The sequence below is a fragment of the Anser anser genome, assembly GCF_964211835.1.
Source record: "Anser anser genome assembly, chromosome: 27".
In the NCBI taxonomy this organism is placed as follows: domain Eukaryota; kingdom Metazoa; phylum Chordata; class Aves; order Anseriformes; family Anatidae; genus Anser; species Anser anser.
Window position 1 is genome coordinate 5,255,696 of NC_139748.1, and position 19,749 is coordinate 5,275,444.

The window sequence follows — 19,749 nt, forward strand, 5'->3', positions numbered from 1 at the left end:
GCAGCCCTGGGTCACGGCCGGGTCCCCAGGGACACCCCGTGTCCCGCCTGCCCCCCCACTCCATGACCACATCTCGACCTCAGCAGACACCGCCGTAGCTGGACCAGGCCCTGCAGCCCCAAAAAAGCCCAGCACACTGCGGCCACCCCTGCAGGCACCCCCCTGTCCCACGGCTCCAGAGAGGCCCCGGAGCAGCCCCCCCCGGCCCCCAGCAGCAGGACAACCTCCCCAACCGCCTCCATCTGCCCCAGCCCAGCACCGGGACCGCCCCAGCGCCTTCCTGCACCTCCTGCCACCGGCACCCAGGCTTCCTCCTGCCTCCTTTTAGCGATGCACCAGCCCAGAGCCCTTCTCTGCTGCGCCCTTACAGGACCACGAAGAGCAGAGGAGCGAGGAACACCTCGAGTTATGCCTTTAAGCAAAGCACTCGAGCTTTTCTTAAGACGCACCAGGTGCAGAACACCCCAAAGGCACCAGGAGCCCCCTCCACGCAAGGCTGCAGATGCTGAACCGCCTGCAGTCAGCAGGGACGGGTTTGGCGCAGAGCAGACGGCCAAGCACACGCAGGCTTCGGGGGCAGACCGCAGCAATCCGACACAGCCCAGCACAGCACCCTTGGCGCTGCTCCGCTCCCTCCGAGCAAGCCCAGCACAGGGGCTGCAGCAGGGGCACGTCCCGCAGTGCCGGCAGAGCCACCCCGGGGGAATGGGGTCTCTGCCAGCCCCACCAGGACCCCGCAGCCAGACCCCAGTAGCGGCGATGCCCAGGGGTTCCCCCTCCAGGCACCGACACGGAGCAGTCGGCTCGGGGGGGGGATTCGGATCCCGTGCCCCCGGGAGCTGGGATGGGGGAGCTCAGGCACGGGGCCAGCGCCGTCCCCAGGCTGTCGGATTACGCCAGCGTAGGGCATCTCAGATTCCAGCCGCATGCTGCCTAATTTATGGTTTAATTAATAAATGAGGAATTATGCTGAGTTTATCCAATACTTCTGGACGTGCGATGTTATCAAAATCCCATTACGGATGAAGGAAGGCATGAAGAGCAAAATTAGCTTTGGCATCTGAAACATTTCAGTCGATGCGATAACACAATTATTAGGGCTAATAATCAAAGAGCACTTAGGGGAACGCCAGCTCCTGCGGGAGCTGAGCCCAGGGCAGCCGCAGCCCCAGCCTGGGGCGAGCCAGGGAACAGCAGGGTTTTCACCCGGGCGGGCAAATCCATCGGCAGCCAAGGGCAAAAGCACTTGGCCAGACTCCACCGAGCGGCGGCCAGCGGCTCTGGGCACGGGGACGAGGCGCAGCATCACCGCGCACAGCGGGCAGCACCGCGCTCCACTGCCGGCATTAGGGACGGCAAAAAAAAAACTAAAGAGTTGAAAAACAGCAGGCACTCAGCTCCGTCTATTTGCTTTGGGCACTGATCCTGCTCGAGGACATCCTGCCTCCCGGCTCGCAGCTTCCCTGCGCAGCCAGGAGAAGGAGAAACTCGAGTAATAATTAGGAGCTGCAGTCATCAGGCTCCCGGGGCTGGGCCCTTGCCAGCAGCACCGCCAGCCCGCGGAGCGCCCGCTCCCACCCTGCTGGGGTGGGCAGGAGCCCGCCGCGCTCCGGTGGCCCTCGGTGACCGTCCCGCAGGGCTCCGTTAGCGGGGGAGCCACTCCCAGCAGCGGGCTGGCGGCCCTCGGTATTTTTACGTTCCTCCTCGTGCCGTGGCTCTGCGCGGTGCCGGGCGCCGCAGGGCAGAGGGGCGCAGAGCCAGGGCTGCCCCAGGAGATGCAGCACAGCAGACACCAGCTCGCCGCCGCTGGGCACCAAGGGTCCCGTCCCTGCCCCGCGGGAGCTGGGGGCTTGGAGCTCCCCGCGAGGGGACCCCAACGCTTGCCCCAGGGGCCGTGGTGGGGCAAGGTCAGCCCCGCTCCTGTGCTTCGCCGCTTGTGAGGAGGGGACAGCGCGCGGCTCCCAGGGGGTTTGGGGGGTTTTATGGGATCGTGCTTTTCCTGAGCACCACGGGCGATGTCCCGCTGCCACTGCCGGGCTCAATGACCTTGGGTGCATCACCTCTCTCAGCGCCCCACGCTCCCCCAGCACCGCAACCCAGCGAGCCACTCTGCTTCCCTCCAACACCCTCCGGCCACAAGCACCGATGTGCCGCCGAGGCGAGGACCCCGGCCACCCTGAGGGGGCCCCAGGGCCCCAGCAGCCCACGGCAGCGCGGCCGAGGCGCTGCGCTAGCGAGGAATAATGCAGCAGGCAGGAGACGACGCCTGCCGGTCGCCGCGCCGCCGTGCAGCGTGCACAGGAGTGAAATATCTGCAGCAGCACCTGGGCGCACGAGCAGCCAGAGCCCTCGCGCGAGGACTGAAGTTTGACTGCTGCAGAGGGGCAGGGGGGAGCCCGGAAGCGCCCTGCGGCCGCCCTGCAGCGGGTGGCACCCTGCAGAGGGTGGCATCCCAGAGCGGGTGACATCCCAGAGCGGGCGACATCCCGGAGAGGGTGACATCCCGGAGAGGGTGACATCCCGCAGCGGGTGACATCCCGCAGCAGCACCTGCCCAGCTCACCCGGAGGCCAGGCCAGCGCTGCACCACGCTGCATGCAGCGCAGAGGGGGACCCGCAGCGGTGCCAAAGCCCCGGGGCACGGCTGAGGACCACGAGGCGACGCGTGACACAGGCGCGTCCCCCGCGCCACAGTCACCTTGCAAAACTGCCTTTCCCCTGCGCAATTGGCAGAGCTCTTTTGGGATCGCGCCCGGCCCTCTGAAAGTAGGCTGCAGGGGGGGCACCGGGGGCAGGACGCGGGCGCAAAGGCTCGGTCCGGTTACCCCGGAGCTGGTGCCCCGGCACCGCTGCACCCCACCGGTGCGGGGGAGCGCAGGAGATGCCCGGAGGCTGCTGCAGCCCCGGGAAGGGACCCGCTGGTGCTGGCTGCGGGCCAGGACGCGGTGCAGAGCCCCCCCCCGGAGCGGCCGGCCCAGCACCGCACCGCGGCTGCAGCCCCCGGGGCGGCTCCGGGAGCGGGACCGGGAGCGGGACCCCGAGGGCACCCGCGGGGACGCGGGGCTGGGGCATCGCGGGCGGCCCCTCGGCGTCCCGGGGGCACCCCGACCCAGCGCCGCGGCACCGAAACGCGGGGGGAGTCCCGCACCTCCGGGGGGTGTCCCGCATCCCGGGTGCGGGTCCCGCATGCCGGGGGAGGGGGGTCCGCGTCCCAGCTGGGGGTCCCGCATCCCGAGGGCGGGGGGGTCCCGCATCCCGGGAAGGGTCCCGCGTGCCCGGGAAGGGGTCCCGCATCCCGAGGGCGGGGGGGTCCCGCATCCCCGGGTGGGGATCCCGCATCCCGGGGGGGGGTCTCGCATCCCGGGGGGGGGACTCGCATCCCCGGGGGGTGGTTCCCGCATCCCCAGGGATGTTCCCGCACCCCGGGGGGGGTCCCTCCATCCATCCCCCCCCAAGCGGCACAGCCGGGCGCGCAGCACCCCAAGGGCAGCCCCGGGCACCGGGCAGCTCCCAACCTCCTCCGTGCCCCCGGGGTGGTCCCGCCGCCCCCCCACCCCCACCCCCACCCCCCCGCCATCACCGTGCGGCCAGCCCGGCCCCGACCCCCGCCCCGCACCGCAGCCGTCCCGCACAGCCGCTGCGGCACCGGGGGCACCGGGGAGAAACTCGGGCGGGAGGGCACTTACCGGGGGCGGGGAGGCGCGGGGCCGGCGGGTGCGGGCCGGGGCCGGCGGGTGCGGGGCCGGCGGGTGCGGGCCGGGGGCGGTGGGTGCGGGACGGGCGCTGCGGCAGCCCCGGCCCCTCCGGGCTCGCGTGCGGCGGCTCCGCGTAGCCCCGCCCACCGCCCGTTCGCCCCGCCCACAGCCTCGTTCGCCCCGCCCCCCGCCCGCTCGCCCCACCCCCCGCCCGCTCGCCCCGCCCCCTGCCTCGTTCGCCCCGCCCACCGCCCGCAGCAGGCCCCGCCCCCTGCCGCTAAGCCCCGCCCCCCGCCCGCAGCAGGCCCCGCCCCCTGCCGCTAAGCCCCGCCCCCTTTTCCGCTCGCCCCCGCGCTCCGCGGGGGGCGGCTCCGCCCGGGTGGCGCCGGCGCTGGGAGTCCCCTATGGGGGGTGCCTATGGGGCGGGGGGCCTATAGGGGGCTGGGCCTATATGGGGTGTGCTGGGCCTGTAGGGGAGGTGCTGTGCCTATAGGGGAGGTGCTGTGCCTATAGGGGGTGCTGTGCCTATAGGGGGTGCTGTGCCTATAGGGGGTGCTGTGCCTATAGGGGATAGTGTGCCTGTAGGGGTGGTGCTGTGCCTATAGGGGGTGCTGCAGTGCCTAGAGGGGTGCTGGGCCTATATGGGGTGTGCTGGGCCTATAGGGGTGGTGCAGTGCCTGTAGGGGGTGCTGTGCCTATAGGGGGTGCTGTGCCTATAGGGGGTGCTGTGCCTATATGAGTGGTGCTGTGCCTATAGGGGATGGTGTGCCTGTAGGGGTGGTGCTGTGCCTATAGGGGGTGCTGTGCCTGTAGGGGTGGTGGTGTGCCTATAGGGGGTGTGCCGTGCCTATGGGGGTGGTGCAGTGCCTGAAGGGGGTGCTGTGCCTATAGGGGTGGTGCTGTGCCTATAGGGGATGGTGTGCCTGTAGGGGTGGTGCTGTGCCTATAGGGGGTGTGCTGTACCTATAGGGGTGGTGCAGTGCCTATAGGGGGTGCTGTGCCTATGGGGGAGGTGCTGTGCCTATAGGGGGTGCTGTGCCTATAAGGGTGCTGTGCCTATATGAGTGGTGCTGTGCCTATAGGGGATGGTGTGCCTGTAGGGGTGGTGCTGTGCCTATAGGGGGTGTGCCTATAGGGGGTGCCGTGCCTATAGGGGTGGTGCAGTGCCCAGCTGTCTGGGCTGGGGTCAGGACTGCACCCAGTGGGGTCAGGACTGCACCCAGTGGGGTCAGGATTGCACCCAGTGGGGTCAGGACTGCACCCAGTCGTTACCTCCCCTGCAGTCGCCCTCCCCTAACGAGCTCCGGCCGGTGGGAAGCGCCCTGTAACTCGTCACCGTCCCGGGGTGAATGAAGGGCTCCTGGAGCAGCCGCCCCTGCTCCTGCATCGCTCTGCGGAGTGGAAACCAGCTCTGAGGGGAGGACCGGGCCTCCTCTCCCCGCAGCTGGGGCTGTGCAGCCTCCCCTGGGGGGGTCCTTGCCCCCCGCCTCAGGGCCGAGCACCGTGCTGCTGCTGGGGGGACACCATCCCACCCCTGGCCCCCTGCGCTGGCGATGGGTGGCCGGAATCCATGGCAGGAGCATCCGTCCCCATCGTGTCCCCATCGTGTCCCCTCGGACGGGGAGCTGGGGACCAGTCCCAGCAGGGTGGAAGGGGCCCAGCACAGACGCCCGCCCGCCGCGAGCCCCCTGCACACCCTGGCTAAGGTCTGCCCGTCCCCTCCCCAGGGGGATGCGTTCCCCCCCCAGCATCCTGCAAATCTGCGAGGATTCCCCCCCCCAGGAGCGTTTCTGCACACCCCAGGACTTCACAGGAGCGCAATCGTCTTCTAAAAGGGGTCCCCCTCCGACAAAACCGCTCCCAGCACCCCCCAAACCCCCCACGATTTCAAACCCGGGGCGTTTTTACAAAACCCCCCCCGGGGGTTTTGCGGGGACAGGGGTAACCGTGCGGCGGTAGGAACGGGCCCGTCCTTCCCACCCCGCGCAGGGACACAGGACGAGCAGCCAGGCGGTACAGGAGATAACTTTATTGAATCCAATGGTGTTAGACAGACGACCGAGAAGAGACATGCCGGTTGGTGCGGGCAGCGTGGGCAGCAGGAGCTGACTTGGTGCAGGGCTGGATTTGTTTCTGTCCTTCGTAATATCCTCAAGCCTTTTCCTGGCTTCCTTTTGGACTTGAAAATTTCTTTAAGTAAAAAGAACGAATTGTGGAAAGAGTCCAGATGGTGTTTGTTCCCTCTGATTGTTCCCGCAGCTATGTACAACGTAGGGTTGGGTTCCAACATCAGGTATAAAATGGAGCGAGTTTACAAACTTCGAAGAGGCAAGGAAAAAGCAAAGACAGACAGGCGAGAGCAGTAGAAATCCGGACCAAAATCTTAAAGAGAAATTTAAAAAGTGCTATAAAACCCCTCGGCAGGAACACCATGCAGTTAAGAAACACAAAACCCAGTCAGTTACACAGATCATCTAAAACAGGAATTTGTCCATTTTCGTCTTTTATTTAATTAAAAAAAGGTTGTTGTTTCGTTTTTCTTTTTTTTAATAGAAAAAAGCTAAAATTGTAAGGTTCAGGCCACCGGGCAGCAGCAGCTCGAGGGGGCAGGAGGGGGAGGCGCCGGCAGCCGCCAGCTCCAGCCCCTCGGGAGGGCTCCTGGCGCTCCGAGGGGCCGGGGGTACCTTTGGGGTGACGGGCACCCTCGGCACGGTGGGCACCCTTAGGGACAACAGGCACCTTTGGGGGTGACGGGCACCCCTGGGGCTCCGGGGGATGCCTCAGTGCAATGCTCGGCCCCGTTGGGCCAGGCACCGGCAGCCCCGGGGGACGCTCGGTCCCCAGCGCCCCCGATGGCTGCCACGCTTGGGGACGGGGGGTGCGCGGTGTAAGCCAGGAGGAGCCATCGGGGCCTGTCCCCCTCAGCTGGGGAGCCCCAGGGAGAGCCCCCCCACACCACACACCATCCTCGGGGCATCGCCCATCCCACAGGGCTGAAATGGGCTGACGGCACGGCTTGGGATTCCTCCTGGCGTACACCAAGGTTTGTCCCTCACCCCAGCACGCAGCGGCTGAGGTTATGGGGCAGTGCCAGGCGGGGAAGGACGGGGCAAACCCATGGGAAAGGGGCTGGGGGCACCCAGGTGTGTGGCCCCGGGTGAGCCGGTGATGGGGACGGTTGGTTCGATGGTTTGGTGGCTCCGTGGGGGTCAGGAAAGACAGCCCGACCCCGGACACCGTGCAAAGCAGGGGGGATGCATCGACCCCTTACACCGCGGGGCTCCTCAGGGCACCCAGGAGGGCACCCAAAGGTGCTTCGTGCCCTGTCCTGCCTCAGGCACCGGAGCCCCGAGGAGGGCGAGCGGGGCTGGAGGGGAGCGCGGGTCCCCAGCGCCAGCCTCGAGCGACTGCTGAGCCGGTGTCTCGTACAATCAGAAAAGAAGTCAGCACAGCACAGTTATCACAGAGTACAAAAAAACGGAAAGACGCGCAGGGCCGGGCCCCACCAACTCACGCAGGGCGTTCGACTACGGATCTATTTACAGCGAGAGTCCTCAGCCGACGGCGGCAACACAAGAGAAGGCAAACGAAAAGCCCTAGCGTCCAAGCCAGCGTGGGGAGGGACAGCCCTGTGCGGAGGGGCCGGGCTGGCCGGCCCTCGGGGGGGGCCGGGGGGCTGCGAGGTGGCGGCGGGGAGGCTGTCGGACAGACGGAGAAGTGAGCACCATGGGGCGCGCGCGGGGCGGCGAGGCGAGGCGCGCCGGGTGAGAGAGCACCAAGGGCAGCGGTGGTGGCCACCGGCGAGGGGCACCAGGGGGGCCAGGCAGGGCCTGGGAGGAGATGGCCGCCTCGCAGGGTGGCGAGGTGTCCCCAAAGGCCACGCACAAGGAGGGGGTGGGAGCAGGACAGGGTGGACAGAGCGAGCCAGGGGCCACCTCTCCCCGAAAGGGGTCCGAGGAGAGGGGGTCCCAGGTGTTGTGCTCCCCTCGGCCCGGTGGTGGGACCATGGGGAGGGGGACGGGGCTGCGGAGCCCAGCGGGGCCGCAGGCAGCAGCCCTGGAGCATCCTCAGGGATGTGCAAGTAAAGGGCATGAAGCCAGCGGCCCCGGCTGGGCTGGGCTCACCCCAGTGCCGCGGTGCTGTCCCAGCCCAGCCGGCTTTAGGGACACAGTGAGAGGACACCGCCCCTGGGGCAGGCTGTGACCCTGCCAGCCCCAGCCCCGCGTGCCCCCTTCCCACACGGCACAGGGATTAAGGCAGTGCGGCGGGAGCATCGCCTGTGACGTTGCACCTTGGGGCCAAGAGGACGCGTGGCCCCAGCTGGGTGTCCCCAGAGCACCGGTGCGGGGACCGGAGCGGGCGCTGCTGGGCCCGAGGGCGCAGGCTGGCACCTGGGGGCCACCAAACCCCAACAGGGCCTGGGGGGATCTGGGGGCACGGGGACAACCCTGGGCACAGCCTGCCACCCTGTGCCACCCCGCCAGGCAGCAGGGAGGGGACGGGGGGCAGTCTGTGCCCCCCAGCACAGCAGCACCGCGGGTGCAGGGGTGGGGATGTCCCTTAGCATCCCGGCCGGGTGGGACACCTGGTCCCCAGGGCCAGACCCTGCCTTGTGCTTTTGGGGAGGGGGGCTGCCAGGCAAGGGGGTGCTCCAGGAGCATCCCGCTGCCACCGGCTGCCAGGTCCCGTCCCAGCCCAGCTGCGAGGCTGCAGGAGGTGGATTCAGGGACTGGAGGTTGTCCAGTGAGCACCAGTTTTGTAACGGAGGTGGTTGGAGTGGTGGAACCGACGGCTGCAAAAGAAAGCAAAAGGAAGGGGAGCTGCTCGCGGGGAAGTGAGGGGCACCGGGCCACGGGCAGGGAGAGAAAAGAAGAACAAGAACAAAAAAGGGACCAAAGCAAAGTCTGGACTCGGCCAAAGAAAAGGGAAGGAAGGGGTGTGGGGGGGAAATAAAATAAAATAACCAAAGCAGGGTTTATTGGGCTGTCCGGGTCGCAGCGGCTGCCATGCAGGTTAAACAGGGAACGTACAAAGGTAGCGGCGGAGCCGCGCTGCTCCTCGCTCAGAGCGAGGCGGGCGCTTCCCCCCGGCAGCGGTCCCTCGGCGCCTGCCCTCGGCCGCGCGCTGGCCGGACAGAGGGATGCGGCCCAGCTCCGGCCCAGGCGGCTCCCGCGGGGTCCCTGCCCCACGCAGGGGCCTTCCTGCGGCTCGGCGGAGCGGGGGCTTGGTCCCAGCGGGTCAGCCCGGCCCCGAAGCCCGAGCGTTTGCAACAGACAGAAAAACCAAGAAGAGAAACCAGGATCCTCCTACCCCCGGCCTGGGGAGGGGAAACGGCACCTCGCGCTCTCCCGCGGGTGAGCCGAGCTTCCCCACGCTCCGCAAAGGACACGCAGAGCCCCAGTCCTCTCCGCTCGCTCGCCAGCCCCAGCCCCGCGCTCCAGGCTACCAGAGGAGAAGGAGAGCAGCCCGGCGGCTGGCAGCGGCTCCCCTGCGCCTGGGCCGGCATGTCCGTGCCTCACAGAGTCGACTGCAGGTCGGGATCCACCATGGTCTCGCGGTCCGGAGACTCGATGTAGTTGGCGGCTTCCTGGAGCTTCAGCAGCATGGCCATCTGCGGGGAGAGGCGCGTGGCACCCAGCCCGACGGGGACAGGGGGTCCTCGGCAAGGGCCACCCAGCCCTCCTTGCCCTCCCAAACCGACCACAGCCTAAGAAACTCTCCTAGAGAGGAGAGGAATGCCCAGGGATGTTGCAAATCCTTCCCCGTCACCAGGATCTGGACTCGAGGGATGCTTAAAGCTCTGCGTGCCGAAGCACCAGGGCCTGACCCCCTGCACTACAGCAGCTGGCAGCACCTGGGGCTGCCCGCTGTCCTCTGGCAGCCTCTCCCCGTGACACACAGGGACACACACGTGTGTGAGCCCCCTTCGTGTGTGCCTGCGTGGGGCTGGGATGGCTCCTGCAGCACCGGGCCATGCCTGCTCGCCGGCACCGCGGTGCGCCTCGCGGCGCAGCGTTCCCCCTGGTGCCACCACCCGGGGCCCGCTGCTCCTCCCAGGAGCACAGAACATTTCTGCCTCACAAGTTGGGGATTTTTACACCAAAAAGTAACCGGGAAAGCAATGCACAGCCCCGTCCTGTTCTCCTCCAACCAGCGCCACCCAGCCCCTTCCCGGCGCAGCGCGGCCATACCAGGGGGTCCGCGTCCAGGGAGCTGGGTGTCGTGTCCTTGACGGTGCGCTCCTCGGGAGGGGACACGGTGCTGTGGGGCCCGATGGTGGGCGGGGGCAGGTGGTACAGCTTGGACTGGTCCTGCTGCGCTGACGGCCAGGGCAGGGTGTCCCGCACCCACTCCACGGGGTCCTCCCAGGCCGCCTTCTGCCCGTGGACCTGCGGGCAGGGAGCGAGCGTCAGCCGTGGCTTCAGCACGCGCCGAAACTGGCAGCGGTCAGGGTAGGGAGCAACTGGGGCGTCACCTGCACCCCAAATCCCTGCGCCTCCCCTCTCCCCACCCTGTTGTCTGCTGAGACAGGGCGTCCCCAAGTGCCACCAGTTCCAGGCCGAGCCCTGCTTTGTGCCCCCGTCTGCCAGGTAGCGCTGGGTACCTTGAGCCCATCTTTCGCTCCCTCCTGCAGGTAGGGGATGATGGAGTTATTCCACAGGTCGATGAACCAAGTCCGGAAATCCTCAATTCCAATGGGGCAGGACAGGAAGAAGCAGGGACCTGCAGAGGAAGGCAGAGAGCAAAGATGGGTACTGGGTGCCCCAGCTCCAGCCCCCAGCCCCACGCCAGCCCAGCGGGGAGGCCGCACAGGAGACCCCCGTGGGCTTCACCCATCCTGGGAGCAGCACCTGGGCAGTGCCTGCCCAACAAACACGGGCAGAAAGTAAGATCCCAGGCCAGGAACGGGGCTACTAAGGTCAACCCAGCCCCAAAAGCGTGTGAGGCAATGCCACACCTGCCTGGGAAAACACAGCAAAACCGCACCTGAGGAAGGGTGCCAATAAGACCGGCAACCTTGGTCTAAACCACAGTGACAGCTCCCACAGGGCAGGGGGACAAACGCCACCCAAATGAGCAATGTTTGTGCCCATCACCCCCCAGCTTCTGTTTGTGTGGGGCTGGGGGACACGAGGCAGGGTCTTGGCTCCTCAGGCTCCTTTGGGACAGTTTTGCCCCAGTCCCATGGGGGCTCCCGCGGCTCCCGGCAGCGCGAGGCAGAAGAGAGAGGCCAGGCCGTACCGATGAGGAAGTCGGAGGTGCTGTGTTTCTCCAGGAAGGTGTGCAAGTGGTACCAGAGCTTGGGCACCCAGTCCAGCACGCGCAGCAGCTCCTCCTTGTTGGCGTTGACGTCCGTGTCCGACTCCAGCAGCTTCCGCCGCAGGTAGCGCACCAGGAAGCCGTTGGCTGGCTCCACGTTGTTGGAGAAGGTCAGCATCCTGGGGGGAGACCCGAGCGCTCAGGGCTGGGTCTCTCCACAAGAAGCCCAACTCCCCGGCACCCTCCCCAGGGTCCCTGCACCTTTAGGGGACCTCCTAGCACCCCTACGCTGCCTTTGCCCAGGGCTGGGGACTTCAGACCCTTGCAGGATGGCAGGGACGGGCCCGGGGCTCGGTCCTCATCAGGGTCCCCAGTCACAGCATGTGTCCCTGGGACTGCCTGGGGGCAAGAGCGATGCCCCCTGGCCTCCCCAGCCCCACAGGGACGCTTGCCAGAGATGATCCATACCTAAAGCTGAGGTGGAGGCCGTGGTTCGGAGTCATCTTCACGGGCTGGTTGGTGGTCCCAATGATGTAGGGGCTGAGGGAGAGACGGAGAGAGACAGGAACCATGAGGAAAAGCACCCTGCATCGCTCCCACCCGCAGCAGAGCCGGTCTGAGCACAGCGAACACACAGGGCCGTGCAGCCAACTCTCCAGGAGCCCCTGGATCGCGCTGAGAGCAGCGGGGAGCGTATGCGTGCCCAGGAGGCCGTGCCAGAGGGGGACACCACGGGGCTCTCACCATTTGTGGTACTTGCAGGTGAGCGCGCCGTTGACGAGCTCGCTGATGGAGCCCGCCTCGCTGAGGTCGTCCAGGAGGATCACCAGCGGCACGTCCGCCGTGCCCGTCTCCCGGTCAATCTGGTTGGCCAGGTTGGAGAGGTACAGCTGCAGGTCCTGCAACCAACGGAGCTGGGCGTCACGCGTGGGACCACGGCGTCAGCACCAGTACCGCCAGGGACGGTCTCAGCTGCTGCGCGCCCTCACCTTGCAGGACTGCTGGTGCATGTTGAAGGTGCTGACGATGCCCTCGGTGACGTCCCGGCCCGAGCGCTCCACCAGGTACTCGGCCAGGCGGTTGGTCAGGTAAGTCTTGCCCGTGCCGCTGGGTCCCGAGAGGATGAGCCGCCGGTGCTTCAGCAGGAGGCTGATGTAATGCTGCATCATGGGCTTGGGGATGAGCGTCTCGAACACCAGGCTGTCCACGCACTTCTCCTTCAAGCCTGCAGGCAGGGGAGGGCTGTGAGGGTCCCGCTCGTGCTCCGTGCCACCACGAGACAGAGGGAGGACAGGACAGCAACGGAGCCCGGCCGGCGGCCTCTCTGCCCACTGACCTTTGAGCGTCACCACGATGCTGGTCATGCCCCGGCGGCACAGCGGCAGCTCCGGCGGCTCCGTGTCCAGGACCCGCTTGATGTGGCTGATGCTGTAGCCATAGACAGACTCGGTGCTGAGCCCCAGCGTGGAGGCAGGATCCATCTTGGTGATGTAATCCTGCGGGGACAAGGAGAGGGCTGTCAGGAGGCAAACAGTGCTCAGCAGCTGATTGAGCTCCTGGTAAGGACCAGGCCAGGGAGCGTCAGGAAGAGGGGAGCAGTGACAAAGATGTTCTCGAAAGAGATGTCGGGATGCTCCTACCTTGAAGACCTGGCAGACAGCCTCATCCAGCATCTTCCAGTCCACCTTCCCGCTCACCTTGGTCCAGCCCAGGAAAAACTCCTGTTGTTTGAGGTCCTAGGAGCCAAGGCAGAGGTGTGCAGAGTGGGAGCACTGCATCCAGCCCCAGAGACGTCCCCTGCCCCTCATCCAGGACCACGATACTGGGGCACGTCGGGCTCCCCATGCTTACCCCCTTGATGATGTGCTGGGGCGGCATGCGCACCACGATCCTCAGCGTCAGCTCGTCCTTCTGGGTGCCGGCACTGACAGCGTCCATGGGGGACACATCTGGGGACGGAGCAGAGTCAGGCCGTGCCAGCAGGGCGAGCAGAGCCACGGGGCCTGACCATGCCCGGCCTGAGCTGATCGGGACGCAGGCAGCACAGCAGGTCCCCGTGCACAGCCGGCTCCCAGTGCAGGGCAGCACGCCCCCACCGTCTGTTCTGGGCACCCCCCCACACGTCCGTGTCCCTCCCTGCCACCCCTACCTGTGTCCGCCAGGCTGGGGCTGAAGGCATGGCCGAGGGCGAGGCCCAGCGAGCGCCGTGGCGAAGAGGAGGCCGAAGTGCTCGTGACGTGGCCGGGAAGGGATCCCGGCACTGCCGAGGGCCCCGGAGCCACTTTGAGCCGGTCGTTCTCGGCCTTCAGGAGATCCACCTCCAGCTGGGGGAGAACCGCGGGGCGGCCCAGGGTGAGCAGCTGGATGCCAGCAGCACCCCAGCGCCAGCCCGGGGCTGCGGCACGGCTCCGGGGACACGAGGACCACAGGCCCTGAGGTGCAGCTGCCCTCACCTGCATGTTGTGCATGGTCTCCCGCAGCTGCTCCAGCTGGTGGGCCGAGTTGAGGGCCTCCAAGCGGATGTCCGTCAGCTTCATCTCCTTCTCCCACAGCTCTGACCGCAGCTCCGACACCTCCTTCTTCTCCGGCTCGCCCTCGCTGTGGGCCTGGAAGAGCCTGTGCCGGGGAGAGAGCGCGGCGTGCTCAGGGCTGGGGCAGGCACCCCGAGACCCCGCACCCCAAGACCCCGCACCCAACCTTCCCTGCCCCACGCACTCAGCCGTGTCGATGCCCACGGAGGAGGATGTGGAGGACTTGATGGAGGGTGAGGCGGTCTCCGTGGAGCCGTGCTGCAGCTTGGGGGAGGACGGGGCAGACGAGTCCGGCGTGGCAATCTCCTCGATGTCCGAGTAGGACGAGGCCGACTTGGGCCCCTTCTTGATGCTGAAGGCCTTGTTGAAGGAGCTTCGCAGCTACAGGAGACAAAAATGCTCGTTACGGACAGCCAGACAGCGCAGCCTCGCAAACACAGGCCTGGCCCAGGCCCCACCGACGGTCTGAGCCGGGACCTGCAGCACCACAACCATCGCTGAGGCACCCGTGGCTCCCCACCACTACCCCAGGAGGCACCGCTGTGACCCCACAGCAACCGGCCCCACTAAGCAGGACCCGTGTCCTGGCCAGGCTCCCCCCAGGCCTGCTCCCAAGCCAGCACCCACACGGGGCACTGGGGGACGGCACCAGCACCCTGCTCCATCGGGAAGGGGCGACTCCATCCTCACGGTCACCCCACCGCAAGCACCCCAGCGAGCAGGGCTTTGGGAACAGAGCTGGGGGCCTGGGGACGCACCCCAAGGCTCTCCCCTCCGTCCTTCTGGAGGGGTAGGGTGCCAAACGGCCTGCAGGAAGGGTGCAGGGGCTTGGCAGGCGTCCCGGCCGGGCATGCAGCATGCACACAGCGCACAGCACACACACAGCAGCAGGCGGGCGAGCGCGAGGCCGGGGAGAGCTGACGGACACCGCACAGGGACCAAACCAGGCCTGGGTCCTGCTTACGCAGCCCCACCGCCAGGACTCTGGAGCTCACGGCACGTCCCCTGGAGCGCCCAGGTCTGCTCCAAGGGGAGGCGGGGGGAAAAAGAGGATGGAGAGCAGGCAGGATCTGGCCCATCTCCCACAGGCACTGCTGGGCAGGCTGGGCTGGGGCATCCCCCAAAAGTGAAAATACCGCATTTCAGTTAAAATAAAAATAAAAATAAAAAGAACAAGCTGAGCATCTGGCTCTGCTGACAGCAGGAGAGCAGGGGAGCATTGGGACCTGCATGGGTCCCAAAGGGGACAGCGACTCAGCCCCATTGTCAGTTCTGGGGCCACCCCAGACGGGTGCCCAGCGTGGCAGCACCGCGCCACGGTGCCACAGGCCAGGCTGCAGCGGGGTCCCTGTCCCCTACGTGGGGCTGCCCTCAGATCTGGCTACGAGTCAGGAAAACACCTGCTTGCCCTAGGCAAGAATCGGGGAAAAAATCCATCCATGGGACCAGTCCCCATCCATGGGTCCGGTCCCCATCTGAGCCCTCCCTGCTGCCCAGGTGGTTCAGCCCCTCCGCATGGGTGCGTGTTTTGACCCCAACACCAAAAGGAAGCAGCCAAGGCGTGCGTGGCACAGGGCCCCGGGGCGGCCGTGCTAGGGATCAGTGCCAGTGGGACGGATGGGATGGTTCGGGTCACGAGCGCCGTGCCGTGAAATGGAGCGAGCGCCCTGGGCAGGCACGGCATGGGGTGGAGAGGACGGTGTAGGACTTACCTCATACACCTGGAAAAAAAGGGTTGAGGTCAGCATAGGGGGAAGAGAAACAGAACAAAGCAAGACTTAATCACGCGTCCAGCTCGGGGCTGCCTGGCCGGGTGTTTGCAGAGCCCCAGGCCCGCACCCCGTGCTGCCAGCGCCTGCGGGGGCTGAAGGGAGACGCGTGGGAGACACCACAAGGGAGCAGGCGTGCGGGACAAGGGCTGGAAAACTCCCAGGGGAGCTGGGGAAGTCCTGGCCCCAGTCAGCACAAGACAAATCCAGGGTGGCTGCACACTCCTCAGCAGTGCTGTCCCCAGGGGACAGAGGGAACCAAGACCGTGAGGCCAAGACAGACCGAGCGGGGCTGGCTCATGGGGCTGAGCCCGGCCAGACCCTGCCAGCGGCTCCCCACGCCCCCTCCTCCTGCCAACGGCCTGCCCAACCCACCCAGCTCTTCTTCTTCTTCTTCTTGGCGTCTGCGTCCTTGCTGCTGCCGATGCTGGAGTGGCTGGTGATGCTGTTGAGGCTGGAGATGCTGTCGGAGGAGTTCTGCCGCTTGATGCGCAGCTCTGGGGCCCGCGAGAGAAGCCAGGGAGCGGGGAGAGACCGGGAACGGAGCGATCAGCAAACTGTGCCCGTCCCAGTGCCACAGCCCCCCCGAGCTCCCCCCAGCCCACCCTGCGATCCCTCCCTTCTCCCCTGGGCCCAGCCGAGCCCCGCAGCCGTCAGAGCCTCCTGGTAAGGAGGATCCCAGGGGAACAAAGCCAAGATCAGCAGCCAGAAACACTGAAGTGGCAAAGAGCCCGACGAGGAGATGCCTGGGGGAGGACAAACATCCCATCCCCTACGCACCAGCACCGAGACGTGCCGTGCTGACAGCCCTGGCTGTGTACAACCCAGGTTTCGGATGCTCAGGGGTCCCAGGCAAGGAAGGGCTGCTGCCCAAAACCCCGAACACCTTGCAAGAGCCAGGGATGCCCCAGGGCCCTGCGTCAGCCCCGAGCAGGATTCAGGCAGGGCTGCAAACCCCCCCCAGCGGGGACTGATGAGTTCGTTGCTCCCCAGGGCCCGGCAGAAGGGCTGCAGCACCGTGCCGTACCTTTGGGCGCGACTTCGGTGCCATTCAGAGCACCCTGGATCACGGCTTGGGCCTCCGAGTTCTTCTTCTTCAGGAAGTCGATGGTCTCCCGCAGGTCCAGCAGCTCCGTGTCCTGCAGGAGCAGAGCCGGGAGCCGTGGAGCGTGTCCCGATGGTGGGGGGGACGCCCCGAGAGCTCCCGGGGGCACCCTCGGGTCCACCCCACGTATCCCCCAGCCCCGCGAGCACCCTCCCGGTGCCTCCCCACGGCACCCACCTTCTCCTCAGCAGTCTCGGCCAGGTGCCGCAGGCGGGACGTCATGCTCACCAGGCTCTGCTCAAAAGCTGCCACCAGGTTGGCCTGGGAGAGACGGAGAGATGGGTGAGCACCCGCAGCCCCGAGCTGCTCAGCACGGGACGCAGAGCTTGGAGAGGGGATTTCTCCTGGGGCAGGGGAGCCAGCACCAGGGAGAGAGGTGGAGCCCAGAGCAGGGACCACCGCAGGCTGGCCTCGGGGCGCTCCTGAGGGAACCCAAATCTCCTGTGGGTGTGGGTGAGCACCAGCCCCACGCGTCCCCCGTGGGATCCCGCAGGGACTCACGTTAGCAGACAGCTGGGACGTCAGGGTGGCCACCTTCTCCTGCGAGGACTCCAGCTCGCGGCGCAGCTTGCGGATTTGCTGCGGGAAGAGAACAAAAGGGGTGAGAGGGGTCGGGCGCTCGCCCCGGCTGCGGCGGCAAGGTGGGGACCAGGCGGCAGCGATGGGCACGGGCTCACCTCGGACTGCATCTTCTCCTCAGCCTGGCAGCGCGAGGGCAGAGAGAGACAGACAGAGGCGGGCAGTCAGGAGGGTAGCGAGGCACGGCCAGGCTCAGCGCGGGGCGGAAGACATGCACAGAGCCCCCCCGCACAGCTCAGCGCCCCCGTTCCCACCCGGGCCCCCCCAGCCCGCAGCCATGCACGAGGCGGTGCAGCCCGGCGGCGGCTCTTACGGAGGAGTAGGTGGAGGACGCGCTGGAGGCCAGGGACAGCACCGATCCGTGAACTGCAACAGAATAAAACCCGTCAGGAGGCTGAGCGCTCCTGGGGCCACAGGGGCTCTGCGGGGACCCGGGGGAGGCGGACACAGGGACGGTGGCTGCAGGGCACTGCTCGCTCCTCGGCACTCGGCCGGCAGCCTCCGCGTCCTGGCAGGGCTGCGTGGGGAACACCCACGGCTCTGCCCGAGCCTGGGGCTCTGCCACTCTGCCTAGGTCTCCTGTCCCTGGTGCCAAGGACACCGGGCACCGCTGGACACCCACCACGGCTCAAACCTGCCCACCAGCACCTGGGGGTCAGGAGGTCCGCACGGGGCCGATGCCGGCGCAAAGGAGGTTGCCCCCCACAGCACTGATGTTGAGCCCCTCCAGCAGTGCCCAGAAATAGGGACGAGGATCCGGGGAGCCTCGCCGCCCCCCAGGGAGCCCCCTCAGCCCGGGCACGCTCTCACCGTCGTCCACAGGGTCCCGGAAAGAGCCCGAGCGGATCATGCCCTTGGGTTTGTCTGCCAGGGAGAGGGTGCTGCCCATCTGGGAGGTGCTGTACAGCTCAAAGGTGGAGTCGTGGGTGGGGATGCTGTTGGAGCGGGTGATCCGCGGGGTGGTGGCAGCAGTGGGGCTCACTGCAAGGAGAAGGAGGGGGAGAGGCAGGGTCAGAGCGGCACCGGCACGCAGCCGGGCCTGGGGATCGGGGTGGGGGGAAGAGGGGCTGGGAGCGGTCCGTGGAAGGCAGGATGGGGAAAGGAAGCAGGGATCGCGGTCCCAAAGCAGAGGCACGGGAGGAAAGCTAAAAAGCAGGTTCACACAGGGACCTGGACACCTGCACCCGAGGCAACGTCTTCTTGTGAGCACAGAGCTGAGAAGGAAATCCGTCACCCTGGGGCAAAGCTTGTGCCACCGTGCAGGAGCCCATCACCTCCGGGAGCAAGGGGGAAGCACCCCATCACCTGCTGCCAGCCCCAACCCCTCTGCCTGAGTCCCCAAACCCTGCAGGAACGTGTAGGACCCAGGAAGAACAGGGCAGGGCTTCACTTTGCTCTCTGGGCACCCCCAGAGGAGAGGAGAACTGCGGGCAGAGACCCAGTGGTGGGTGGGAGGCCCTGAAGCAGAGGTGATGCGTGTCCCTGGTCCCCCAGCCACGACCCAGCACCTTGGTGGGGCCAAAGGCACCGGATGCTGGGAACTGGGGCTGCTGCGGGTGTCGAGGAGAAAACCATCGAGCCAGAGGCAGCCAGAGCCACTGGAGCAGAGCGATGGCCCAGCAGAGAGCCCAGCTGCTGGGGGACGGGGGGACCCAGGCTGGGACAAGCGGGACGGGGCTGGGGAGGGGGGCACTGACCGATGCTGGTGAGCGGGCCCTTCCCCACCAGCGCCATGGGCAGGGCGGGGGGCGAGGGCAGCTCCGTCTGGTCGTCCGACTCGGGGAGCCCGCCGATGGTGTGCGAGTGGCGCCGCTCCTTGGCCTCCTCCTGGGAGTGGAGCTGGTACCTGGAGCGGAGCAGAGAGCAGCACGGTGAGGTGGTGGGGGCACCGGCCCCCCGTCCTGCCCGCCCGCCCCGTGGCACGGCCCAGTGGGGGCTCAGCACCCCCAGCGCAGCGGGCGCTGCCAGCCCCACGCCCCAGGTGCCCCGCACACACCCATCCTCCCTCCCCAGCAACGTTCAAAAGCCCTTTGGGCCTTTTTACCTCAGCCCTTTCTTGGGCAGCGTGTTCCTGTCGCGGTTGGAGCTGGAAGGGAAGGAAGGGAAGATCAGCCACCTCCCGCACGGAGGGGAGGTGCCACAACGCACCTAGGGGCTGAGCGACGGGATGGGGACGAGGCAGATTTTCCCCAGATATGAGCCTCCAAGGCAGGCAAAGGCCACGGTAGGATGGCGAGGAGGGGGCTCAGCCCACGGAGGTGCCCAGCAGCCCACCGCCCACCCTCAGGCCGTACCTGTCCAGATGTGCGAGCCGGGGGCTGCCGCTCCAGCCCAGCTCACCCGCCTCCTCCTCCTCCTCCTCCGCGCTGGCAGGGGGGACAGCAGCAGGGGTGGGGGCGGCGGTGCTGCCCCCCGAAAAGGCACTGGGCAGGCTCATGGGCATCTGCAGGGACTCCATGCTGCGGTGCAGGCCTGAGAGCTTGGGGTACATCCTGCCCTCCTTGGGGACGCTGAAGCCGCCCATGAGCTCCAGGCCCTGGGAGAAGCTGGCCGAGTTGATGTTGAGGATGGGGGCAGGACTGGGGCTGAAGCAGGGCGTCAGGTGCCCGCCAGTTGGGTGCAGGTCCTGGAGCTTGGCAGCGTGCGGGGGGTGCAGCTCGCTGGAGGAGGGCAAGTCCAGGCTGTTTGAGTTGACCTTGTCCAAGTTGGCCAGCGAGGGAGGCTTCACGTACGTCTTGGCAGCCGCTCTGGGGGAGAAAACGGATGAGGATGGCGGTGAGACCGCGCGCCGGGCACGGCTCGGTGCCGGGC

General features: G+C 67.1%; 1 protein-coding gene across 9 annotated transcripts in view; it reads right to left on the bottom strand.

Moving 5' to 3' along the window:
* Positions 1-5,701: 5,701 nt before the first annotated feature.
* Positions 5,702-19,749, bottom strand: part of NAV1 (neuron navigator 1) — a 66,896-nt gene continuing 52,848 nt past the window's right edge. For 3 of the 9 annotated variants that reach the window (XM_083812977.1, XM_083812973.1, XM_083812978.1), the window contains 23 exons: positions 19,233-19,685; positions 18,983-19,024; positions 18,636-18,784; positions 17,749-17,919; positions 17,252-17,304; positions 17,037-17,060; positions 16,861-16,938; positions 16,537-16,620; positions 16,282-16,393; positions 15,630-15,751; positions 13,670-13,866; positions 13,408-13,570; positions 13,104-13,278; positions 12,806-12,903; positions 12,595-12,690; positions 12,291-12,450; positions 11,944-12,179; positions 11,699-11,868; positions 11,423-11,494; positions 10,937-11,133; positions 10,299-10,417; positions 9,886-10,083; positions 5,702-9,305 (listed from right to left, as the gene is read on the bottom strand). In XM_083812977.1, coding sequence (XP_083669103.1) covers positions 9,210-9,305; positions 9,886-10,083; positions 10,299-10,417; positions 10,937-11,133; positions 11,423-11,494; positions 11,699-11,868; positions 11,944-12,179; positions 12,291-12,450; positions 12,595-12,690; positions 12,806-12,903; positions 13,104-13,278; positions 13,408-13,570; positions 13,670-13,866; positions 15,630-15,751; positions 16,282-16,393; positions 16,537-16,620; positions 16,861-16,938; positions 17,037-17,060; positions 17,252-17,304; positions 17,749-17,919; positions 18,636-18,784; positions 18,983-19,024; positions 19,233-19,685 — 3,265 coding nt within the window. In that variant the 3' untranslated portion in view covers positions 5,702-9,209. The remainder of the gene's footprint in view (positions 9,306-9,885; positions 10,084-10,298; positions 10,418-10,936; positions 11,134-11,422; positions 11,495-11,698; positions 11,869-11,943; positions 12,180-12,290; positions 12,451-12,594; positions 12,691-12,805; positions 12,904-13,103; positions 13,279-13,407; positions 13,571-13,669; positions 13,867-15,629; positions 15,752-16,281; positions 16,394-16,536; positions 16,621-16,860; positions 16,939-17,036; positions 17,061-17,251; positions 17,305-17,748; positions 17,920-18,635; positions 18,785-18,982; positions 19,025-19,232; positions 19,686-19,749) is intronic. The other 6 variants (XM_083812979.1, XM_083812981.1, XM_083812980.1 and 3 more) reach the window with 3 other exon arrangements.